The 12,334-nt window shown below is 34.3% G+C and overlaps 1 protein-coding gene across 1 annotated transcript in view; it reads left to right on the forward strand.

The window, feature by feature from the left end:
- Positions 1 to 12,334, forward strand: part of Trhde (thyrotropin releasing hormone degrading enzyme) — a 382,411-nt gene that overhangs the window by 288,748 nt on the left and 81,329 nt on the right. Inside the window, exons 11-12 of the mRNA XM_059245179.1 lie at positions 5,939 to 6,072; positions 6,184 to 6,239. Coding sequence (XP_059101162.1) covers positions 5,939 to 6,072; positions 6,184 to 6,239 — 190 coding nt within the window. The remainder of the gene's footprint in view (positions 1 to 5,938; positions 6,073 to 6,183; positions 6,240 to 12,334) is intronic.

Genomic DNA, 12,334 nt, shown 5'->3' on the forward strand with positions numbered 1-12,334 from the left:
TGGTGGATGATGCCTCTCTGATGACAATGGGGCCAGACACCAATCTGGTCACAGGAGATGGCCAGTTCAGGCTACTTATCTGCTATTGCTAGGAGTTTAACCTGGGGTCCTCCCTGTAGATTCCTGGGAGGTTTCCCTGCACCAGGCTTCCACCAGATCTTGAAATATCCCAGACCAGCAGTCCCCCTTAGTACTCTCCCCCTCTACCCCCAACCTGATGGTTCATGTTCCCACTCCCACCCATCCTCAGCCCACTCACAAAATCTCTTCTATTTCCCCTTCCCAGGGAGATCTGGGTGTCCCCCAATGAACTCTCTTGTTTCCTAGTTTCTCTGAGTCTGTGGATTGTAGCATAGTTATCCTTTATCTTACAGGTAATATCCACTTATGAATGAGTACATATGATGTTTGTCTTTATCTGTGTTACCTCACTGAGGATGATTTTTTCTAGTTCCATCCATTTGCCTGCAAATTTCTTTTCTTCTTTCTTTTTTTAACAACTGAGTAATTCTCCATTGTATAAATGCCACATTTTGTTATCCATTCCTTGGTTGAGGGACGTCTAGGTTGTTTCCAAGTTCTAGCTATTACAAATAAAGCTGCTATGAACATACTTGAGAAAGTGTCCTTTTTGTATGTTTGAGCATCCTAAAACAAATCCAAGAACACATCAAAAAGATTATCTACCATGACCAAGTAGGCTGCATCCCAGAGATGCAGGGATGGTTCAACATATGAAAATCTGTCAATGTAATGCTCTATATAAACAAACTTAAAAAAAACACACACATGATCTTCTCCTTAGATGCTGAAAAAGCCTTTGACAAAATCCAACACTCCTTCATTATATAAATTTTGAAGAGATCAGGGATACAAGGGACATACCTAAATGTAATAAAAGCAATATACAGAATGTCAATTGCCAACATTGAACTAAATGGACGAAAAACTCAAAGAAATTCCACTAAAATCAGGAAAAAGACAAGGTTGCCCACTCTCACACAATACTGAAGGTAATTTTATCCCAAATATTAAAAATGGCCTTATGTATAGCTTTCCTCCAAAGTAATTTACTTACCATCCACAAACCTTGAAAATCAGTGTTATCTCTTATCTACATTTTTACAAACGTGGAGATCTAGTTTTGATGCATGCTTGCCCGATGTGCCGACTGTTTAGCCAACCCCTGGACACACACTTTTATAATAGGTTGCTTTGCAGCTCTATTACTTACCCAATGGTGATTTGGAAACTTGTATATGGTGATTTATGGGGCTCACCAGATATTGTTTCATTGGATTGTTACAAGCCTCTAGTGAAAAAACATCGTTATATGTTATATTTCTGGATTGGTTTCTCCTGTATAATCATACATGCTATTTCAACTGATGTTTCTACTTATATTACTTGTAATTATAATTTCTACAAGTATCATATTGGCTAGAAATGCTTAACTATCATTTCCACAGTTACTATAAAGTAAAATATATAATAAAATACCAATTCCTGTATGTCTTGATATAGTCTGAGTCTTGTGCCAGTTTGGACATATATAAGATTTTCAACTTCCATACATTTTGCTACAGAACTCATCAAACACTATACCTCATTAGGCCATCAGAAAGATCTTTTTAAAATTCATTGCCTGCTATTAGCTAATTTGCAGATCATTTTGGAAATGTAATTAACTAGTACTGAAACGACATTTTAAAATCTATTACAAAATCTTCCTGGGAATTGTTTCCCAAAGATCTCATATGTAATAAAGCCATACAAATATTCATAAATAGTAACAACTTCAGGTTTTAGTTATAAGTTTAATAATAGAATGGTCTAAAACATTTGATGCCTATCTTTCTTATTTTAGTCAGGCAATGGAGAAGATAACAGAGATTATTTTCATGTTTTAATGTACACACTCATTTGACTATAATCTACCTATAAGATTGTTAATAGAATAATTACAAATCAGGACAAATTGAATTACATGGGATTTATGCATGTCATTATCCAGTTTGTAAATAAGAAACAACTTTGAAAAATGAATTTAATATTGTAAGGTTACGTTATCATTTGATGTTTGTAAAATGTATGTCATTTGTACATATATTAAGCTTCATTCTACAGCTTAACCAGAAAAACCACTAATGAAAATTATCTAAATAAATGGGTCTGAAAAATGTCTTGGAGATTAAAAGCACATACTGCTCTTATAGAAGACTCAAGTTTGATTCTCAGAAGCCATATTGGGTGGCTCACATAATCCTGTAACTCCACCTTCATGGGATCCAGTGTCTTCTGGTGTCTGCATGTATCTGTAATCATGTGAATGTACCTTTGCATGCACACACACACACACACATACACACACACACCACACACGCATACATATACAGTTAAAAATAAATAAACCTTAAAAATAAAATTACCCAACAAAGCATGGCATATCAAGTTGAGGCAGGACCAAGCTCCCCACCCCCCTCCATCAAGGCTGAGCAAGGCATCCCACCAAAGGGAACAGGTTCCAAAAAGCAATGTTGGCAAGTGGTGCTATGAATTGCCTCTTAGAACTGCCTTCATTGTCTCGCTTAAGTTTGGTTATGTTGTGGGTTGATTTTATTCACATCCACTATATATCATATATTTAATATAGTTATATCAAAGGAAAAATCTACCAAGCTGACATTTCAATTCTTAACATCTATGCACAAAGGACAAGGGCACCAAACTTCATAAAAGAAACAAGACAACACCTTTGTTTACACATTGGCATTCACTTAGAGATAGTGGGTGACTTTAGTACCCTACACTTATTAATAGACAGGTGATCTAGATAAAACTAAACAGAGAAGTGTTAAAACTGACTTAAATCATAAACCAAATGGACTTAACATATATGTATAGAACATTTCACCGCAAAGCAAAAGAATATACCTTCGTTTCAGCAGTTCATTGAACTTTTTCCAAGATTGGCCACATGCTTGTACAAAAAGCAAGTCTCAACAGATATAAGAAAATTGAAATAACTCCCTGAATCCTATCAGACCACCGTGGATTAAAGCTGAGTATCAACAGCAGAAACAACAAAGCATACAAACTCATGGAAATTGGATAACTCTCTACTGAATGAAAAATGGGTAAAGTCATAAATTAGGAAAGAAATAAAAGATGTTCCACAATTGAATGAATATGAAACCATAGCATACCCAAACTTTTTGGAGACAATGAAGGAGGTTCCAAGAGGCAATTCACAGCACTGTGTCTATATAAAAAATTATAAATATCTCATATGAATAACTTAACAGCACACATGAACAATCTAGAACAAAAAGAAATCATGTCCAAATGGAATAGATGGCAGGAGATAATGAAACTCATGACTGAAATCAATAAAATAGAAATAAACAAACAACACAAAAAATTAATGAAACAAAAAGTTGGTTCTTTGAAAAAATTGCTAAGATTGACAACCCTTATCCAAGTTAAAAGCAGAGAGAGAATATTCAAATTACCAAAATTAGAGTTGAAAAGGAGGACATAAAAGACACTGAGGAAATCTAGAAAATCATAAGAACATACTTTTAAAATCTATAGTTCACCAATTAGAAAGTCTAAAAGAAGTGAATAATTTTCTCAATACATACCACTTACCAAAGTTAAATCAAGATCAGATAAACTGAGCTATAACTCCTAATGAAATAGAAACATTGATAAAAGTCTACAAAAAAAAAAGCCCATGACCAAAGGGTTTTAGTGCAGAATTCTACCACACTTTCAAAGAAAATTTAATGCTAATAATACTCAAATGATTCCACAAAATAGAAACATAAGGAACATTGCCCAATTGATTTTATGAGGCCACAGTTACCCTGATACCTAAACCATATAAAGACTCAACAAAGGTAATTACACACCAATTTCTCTATAAACATATGCAAAATTCTCAATAAAATACTTGTAAACTGGATCCAAGAACAAATCAAAAAGATCATCCACCATGATCAAGTTGGCTTCATCCTAGACGTGCAGGGATGGTTCAACATACATAAATTGGTATATGTAATCCACTATACCTGAAAGACCAAAAAAAAACCATAATCATCTGATTAGATGCAGAAAAGACCTCTGACAAAAGTCCAGCACCCCTTCATGATAGAAGTCCTGGAGAGACTAGGGATACAAGGAGCAAAGAATTATAAACAACTACAAAATGAAATGCTGAGAGCAGGGGAAATAGTCTTCCCCAGGGAAGAGCACACCAATTGTATTTCTAATAACAAATTATCAGCCCTGAAATCATACACTCAAGTGACATTATACAGACTGAGCTGGTTATAGCTGTGTATTTAAGAATCTATAGGTGTGCACACTTACATTTAATGTAAAGGAGGCCATGCATTTTAAAGAGAGCAAATGGGTGTGTATAAGAGGGTTTAAAGGAAGGAAAAGGATAGGGGAAATGATGTAATTATATTTTAATACCAAACAGTAAAAGAAATAATTTTTTAAGTTTGGTATGTTTGGAGGCAATCATGATTACTTAGGGAAAACAAGATCTTCAACACTTAAGATTTAATTTTTTCCCAATTCAGAAATGATTATTTAAAGAGTCTATTTATTAAATTACTTTGGTTTGTTAAAATCCTCTACTAAAAGAAACTTTCTGATGAAAGCTGAGAGCAGCATAGCTTCAGGGGTATAAGTATTTAGAGAGAAATTTGACATGTCCATTTAGCAAAACATCAGTAGGTTCTCCCTAGATCCTGTGACCACAGAAGATTTAGAGTGTAAGTATAGTATAAAGCATAAATTTGATTTCTATTACATTTCATTTTATGGCTGATTTTTGAAAGTTGCTATCCTGTAATATACATTGGATTAGTCTACCTTATAAACATTTTCTTATGCACTCGTTATTTGAGAGTGTTTATACATTCCTTCTCTTAAAGGATTATAAACATGTTTTATTTGTTATAATTGATTCTAATTTGTAAAATTTTGACTAAAAATTCTATGATTTTGAGTCATAGAAGTTAAAACACACTTGTATGTTTTTATTTCCTGTTGGTTGTTTTCTGTCAAATTGTGTCTGTGTGTGCATACAAATTTTAATTCAACTTCACTGGGAAAATTCCATGAAGAATGAGCCTCAAGTTCAACAGAGAAATTATTACAATTGTGAATGATAATTGTTTAGTGAAATATATGGTAGCTAATTCTCCACAAGTGAAAATAACACCACCATATTTGAAAGAGTTAAATATGTAAGAAGTTATGACATTTTTCTTGGCCTTTGTTAATTGACTTACTTGATGAACACAAGTTCCACTCTTTCCTAATTCCATTAGGAAAGATGCATTCTTATTGTTCCTAATTCTATGTGGAGCTGTTAGAATCTCGAACAATGAGGCTCGCTTGTTCTATTATTATTGGTGGTTTTGGAAAGCTTGCTATTTATTTGCACTCCTAGGAAAACATGAGAAATAAAAGCAAAAAAGAACAATGACTTTCAAATAAGTGAGCACCATTGTTTTGATCACTTTAATCCTGAATAAAACACATAAAATATATGTCTAAAGATTTCTTTTGTTCTAGTTGTATATATACATACAATCTAATTAAAAGCCACACAAATATAGTGAAGGAATTCTAGACACCATTTATTTCAAAAAATTGTGTATAGAATAGAGTTCTGCCCAGAACAAATGTGCTAATTATAAAAAATCATTAATTGATGTAATAATGAGTAACCAAATAAAAGCTTTCTATCCAATTTTAGATAGAAGGGATTAATTAAAGTTTAGATTTCAATTACATTTTAGGGTGACACTTTCTTTAAATTATTTGTAATGCTGTCTCTGGTATTTGAAAGACTTACTTTATTGCATTTTAACTCTAAAACTTTAAAAATCTACTTACTCTCAAATACTACTTTCAGAACATCACAGAATAGCATACTTGGACAAAGGAAGCTGGATCCTTGGAAACATCAATCAAACTGGCTACTTTAGAGTCAACTATGACCTAAGGAACTGGAGATTACTGATTGATCAATTAATCAGGAACCATGAGGTACATCCTTGATCTGTGTATCGACAATCTGTTTTGAAGTGTGAACACCTGTCACTTTAGTGATCAGAATTACCACTCCCTCATCCTTTCTTTTTCTAACTGGCCTCATAGGTACTTTCCGTCAGTAACCGTGCGGGTTTGATTGATGATGCCTTCAGCCTGGCCAGGTATGTTTCACTGTGGATCTCCACAAGAAAACACACGCCTGTATTATATATTATGTATTCGTATGTATGTATATATATACGTATATATACATATATATATTTCTTATGATATTTCTGTTTGTATCTGAATTGTATTCAGTGCCCCAAACTCTAAATCAATAATAGCCATGGGATATTTCCAAGACAGAAGCTTTATCAATATCACACTGCAAGTTCAGTTGAACACTTTCAAGATCTGTGTAATCTCTTCATTAATGAACTCTACGTAATGACCATTGGGCCACATTCTAACTTTTGAGAGAAAACATCTTCAAGCATTAGCAATATTATTCCTCACAAATACTAGGCTATTTTTAATTTAAAAGGTATGTTTGAATATTACTCACTATGAAAAGTTTATGCTGCAAGACAAAAACAAATATTTTACAGCATATCAATCCTTTTTTCAAAAGATTGTGATTGCCTTAATTATAATAATATTAAGTTACTTTCATAATTCGATTTATAATGTTAAAATGAGTTATTTCCCTCATTGGTCATCAAATGAAAGAATGTTTATTGAGATAGTTGCTAAATTTGGATACAGAATAGTAGAATGGACCCCATCCTTGAATGCTTTGCACTTTTTCATATTTAGGCATTTTTTTTAATTTAATAATCTATTTTTACAAGCTTCAGATTGGGATATGAAGATCTGTCTCTATTTTAACATAGTTTGCTACATTTTCCCTATTTGTGTGAATCTAGTTACTTATGTTTGTGCACACGTGAACACAAGACTTGGGTTAGTAATAGGTTTCGTTCATTCATGAGATCTGAAACTGTTTTTATAGGTTTTTTTTCCCCCCAAAACATGGTTTCTCTGTGTAGCTTTGTCCCTTTCCTGGAACTCACTCTGTAGCCCAGGCTGGCCTCGAAGTCACAGAGATCCGCCTGCCTCTGCCTCCCTAGTGCTGGGATTAAAGGTGTGTACCACCACCACCCAGCCTGCTTTTATAGTTTATGTGCTCAATCAAATCTCAATTCTCTTACATATGTTAAAAAAATGTCCCCATTCTCTGGGACCAGGACTTGTCCTGGGTACGTGAACTGGCCTTTTAGAGCACATTCCCTATGGTTTGATGGCTTACTCAGCCTTGATGCTGAGTGGAGGGGCTAGGCCCATCCCCAACATGGCATGACATCCTGTGTTGACTACCCAAGGGAGGCTTATCCTCTATGAGGAGGGGATGGGGTGGGATGCAGGTACAAGGGAAGCAGGAAAAGAGGAGGGAGGGGGAACAGGGGTTGGTATGTGAAAGGAAAGAAAAAAATTTTTAATAAAAAATGAAAAAAATACTCCATTCTCTGTGGCATTCTAATCCACCAAAACGGATGAGCTTACATGCAGAGCACCTGATAATTATAAAATTTCAGTTCTGCAACCAACTAAGGAGATTGTTGTTGTTGCTGCTGCTGCTGTGTGTATGTGTGTGAGTGTGTGTGTGTGTATGTGTGAGTGTGTGTGTGTGTGTGTGTGTGTGTGTGTGTGTGTGTGTAAACAAGCAATGTCCAAAAGGAAGTTTACAGGACAAATTCAAGATACTGTTCTATTGACACAGAATACAAAAAGCAACCAACTCTGACCTTCCCCTTAGTTGTTACCACAAAGGAGCCCAGGGCAAACAGTAATTGCCTTTCTTTTTGGCACGCCATGGGGTGGCAAGCTATGCTGCTGACAGAACCCTGCTACTTACTGAGAATACCCCAGGATGAGTTTCTACAAGGAAGTTTCTATAAAAATCAGACTCATTAAAACTCACTGGGTAACAAAAGCTTGCCACAGAAGCCTGGTTACCTGAGTTTGATCCTCAGAACTTACAGTGGAGAAAGAAAACTGAATTGTGAAATTGTCCTCTGCCCTCCACAGGGGAATGCCATGGTCTATGTCCACCTGAACTGACACAAACACCTCACCTCACACACAAACAAACAAATAACAATAATAAATAAAATTTAAAAACAATTAGTTAATTAGTATTAGACTAAGCCATTAACTGAGCAAAGGTAAGCGAGGGCCCTTCCATGTTGTTACACCATCTTAGTATGAACAATTAGAGCAGTGGAGATGGACAAAGACCTATGGAGATAGTGGTATATGAAGATAATGGTTATAATATATAGTTTGCTCTGCTGAAAACGATGAAGACCTTGAAGAAAATAGTAGGTTAACAAAAATTATATTTACACAAAAATTTAGAGTTCACTAAATCATGTTTACTAAATCATTAGAGAGTATGCTTATGATTACAGTAATACTTCATTCAGATAGAAGCAGAAAAATAGAGGGAAATGTTGAATACAAAGTGTTAAAAGAAAAAACGACAACAAAAACACTAGTACTCGCAAATATGCAGTATGTGCAGACATCTCTCTGTTTTCATAAAATGTAGGCATCTCTCCCTTTAATGGCAGAGTTCCTTTAGGACCCTCCACAGACACCAGAATCTGGATGTCCATAGTCTTATGTAAAGTGACATACTACTTATATATACCTATGCACATTGTTAAATAATCTCTAAATTCTTAATTACTTAGTATCTAATACAATACAAATACTATATAAACAGTTATATAGGAAATAATGACCAGGAAAGTATATTTCTGAAGATCTTAAAACTTTAATTATGTAATCTTATGACTACTTATGAAAAAGATAAAAAAAAAACCTGAAGTATCATTGACTTCATATTTACCATCTGTTTTACTATTTACAAATTGTTTCATTACTATTGAAAGTCAATAAATAGAAAATAAGTTATATTTCTGCAAATGCACTCTATATACTTGGACTTAAGTATTACTTATATTATGTGTATTCAAATAAATATTCCATCTTTTGAAAATTCTGTTTATATAAATGTCTTTTAAGCATAAGGGTTAGTTGGGTATTCCTTGGCCTCTTTGTAAATAAGAAATGAGAAAGAGCACATTTTCATCAAACACAAGCAAGTTACAAACATAGCTGAGGTTAATGACCTCTTAATCTTAGTGATTGCATCCAATGACTGCGCTTGCCATGGCTATTTCCTAGTAGAGAATTGGGTGTTAAGAGAGATTATTAGGTCACATAGTTGTGGATGTATGGATTCTAAGTGTATATGTATAGGGAAGATGGGTGTTGAATATCCAACAATGATACAACACAGTTTATAAGTTCAAGGCTAAGTGAAGTTGTCACTTTATGAAATTCCTATCTATAACATCCTCCTTATCTCTTTGGATTATTCTTCACTTAAACAGAAAACCAATAAGAAGAAATATTTAGTCTCTGGCCTTGAGTATAGGCTTGTCCATCCTTCCATGGAAACTAAAGATGGCTTCTTGGTCCAAATTATGTTTCCACTTCCTGATAGTTCTTCATAATTCAGAGGAGAGTGCTTGATATCATCTTGGTGGTGACCGTCACTTCATTTAATGTCTAGTACAGAATTATGCTAATATTTGTGTAATCATAACTTTTTCAGGCTAGAGACTTTCATGTCACTATTTTGGTGAAATCAACTAAAATCTATTACTAAGTTTGGGTAGTTTTAGCTGTGTAAATATAGAGCCAGTGTTGTGTTGCATGGTTGTAATCTCAGAACTCGAGAGGTTGAAGCAGGAGGATTGCTATGAGTTCCAGGCCAACCTGGGATACAGAGTGAATATGTCCCCAAAATTGAGAATAGCAACAAGGAAAACAAAAGGCATGTACTTGTACCTTCTAATGATAAATTATTTAGACCAACAAAGAAAAAGTGTTAAGACATAACTTCACCACATCTACCACCTACCATTGTTTTATCTTGCTCAGAGGTAACATTTGGAATATTTGGTATATATTATACCAGACATTTTTCCCCCTCCAAACCTTTATGCTGTTAAATTGTAAAATCATGAAGAGAGATTTATTCTGTTCTCTGAGTCATTTATAAAAATAAATCTTGGGAGCTTTCCATCATTTCTGAATTCTTCTTATGATGTAGCCTATGGCAAGTACCCTGGACTAGTTTTCTGTTGTGGAATTTGAGGATAGAAAATGATAATATCTTTGAAAACAAGGGAATGTATTTCAAAGTTTTTCTCAGTCAGATTCTCTCAACTGTATGGAAGATACAATTCCCTCAAATTCTGCATTAAAGCAAATGTATAATTATTTAAAACTTGACAACTTGCTAGCTCAAACTATTATTTAGAAGTTATTAAATTACAATCAAAAGCATATTTTTATATGTTTACTAGCTGTATCTTTCTTTCTCTGAATTATCACTTACTTAAAGGCAGAAATTACAAACTTAATAGAAAGCAAACAAGTATTTTTGCTTCTACACTTTGCACAGTTTTGTTGTATTCCATCAGTAGCATCTATTTGTATATTTTCTGTATCACTTCACTGATGTTTTGTATTTCATGGTGTTTCATCATTAAAAGGCCTTTCATTTATACATCAAGTAAAATATTCTAGTTTTCTATAAATTTTATTTTGTTTTGTATTTATCTCCCCATTATTCTTTTCTAAACCAATTTGTATGTATTGGATGAAAAAACACTCATTTTTTAAAGATTACCTAATTTCTTACTAATTAACCCATCCATATTTGCTTGAAAATAATTTCTTTTTCATTTTTGAAATATCTATCTTCATATAAAAGGTCATGCTAGTGAGTTAGTATGATTTTGCTTACATCATCCCTATATTCTTTTATTTTTTAGTACCACATCATTTTTGTCAATTTAGATTTACAATTATTGTGTGTGGTAAAATATCTTTTCTCATTCAATATCTTACATTTTATATAAATTTTAGATTCATTTTGGTGAATTCCATAGAGTCCTGCAAGAGATAGGCATTTGGTTATAAGTGAATAGATAGAGAATAATTACCTTATGTAAGCATTGCCAGTGTATTATTTATTGCTTTGTTTAGGCCCCTGGGTGAAGCCCTATGCTTTTAGAAACATGGGTTTGGGCAATACTACCTCATTTCTTTTTTTTTTTTATTAAAGATACATATGGCTACAAAAAATGACATAATTTCTGTGCTTACACATCATAGTTTCATTTCCTTGTTTTTCATGGAACTTCTTGTAACATGCATCTTGTTAGCTCTTCTATGTCTTCTGCATGACTCACTTGTTCCTTGTTTAAGGTCTCTCTTACAACACAGTGTTGAGCAGTTCTTCGTTGAATGCAGAAAATAGTAGGATGACCTGAAAAAGTATAACTGCTCTAAGAACCCACAGGACGGGAATGGCTTTTCCTACTTCCATAGATGGCTGTTTAGATATGGCATTCTGCCCTTTCCTAAGGAAATGGGGAAAGGAATGGCTTAGAAACTTTTGCTGAAAATACCTTGACTGACAAGACTTATGTAATGACTTTCCCACTCAGGTTTGGAGATGACAGCATTCCCTCTTCAGGTGAACAGGGGTTTTGAAAAGACTGGTCATGGATCCTGAATCCCCCTGATGCTATCTACTGTAGCTAGAGTTTTCCTGCCTGGCCCACAGTCAGGACAAATCTCTATCATCTGCCAGTCCCACAGCCTCAGACTCGACCAAGTAAACACAGAGACTTATATTGGTTACAAACTGTATGGCCGTGGCAGGCTTCTTGCTAACTGTTCTTACAGCTTAAATTAATCCATTTCCATTCATCTATACCTTGCCACGTGGCTCGTGGCTTACCGGCATCTTCACATGCTGTTTGTCATCGTGGCGCCTGGCAGTGTCTCTCTGACTCAGCCTTCCACTTCCCAGCTTTATTCTCCTCCTTGTCCCGCCTACACTTCCTGCCTAGCCAATGGCCAATCAGTGTTTTATTTATTGACTAATTAGCAACACATTTGCCATACAGAACATCCCACAGCAATCTACTGCTTTGTGAATTCTTATTCCATGAGGGTATTTAATTTTAGAGTTCTTTCTTCAATTCATACCAATTTTTAAAGAGCTTTTTGCTTTTGGCATGAACACTTTTCACAATTGTGTTAAAAATGTGATGGTTGAGGTTATTATTATTATTATTATTATTATTATTATTTTGGTTTTTAGAGATATGCTTTCTCTGTGTAA

Source organism: Peromyscus eremicus, chromosome 18, assembly GCF_949786415.1.
Source record: "Peromyscus eremicus chromosome 18, PerEre_H2_v1, whole genome shotgun sequence".
Lineage (NCBI taxonomy): Eukaryota > Metazoa > Chordata > Mammalia > Rodentia > Cricetidae > Peromyscus > Peromyscus eremicus.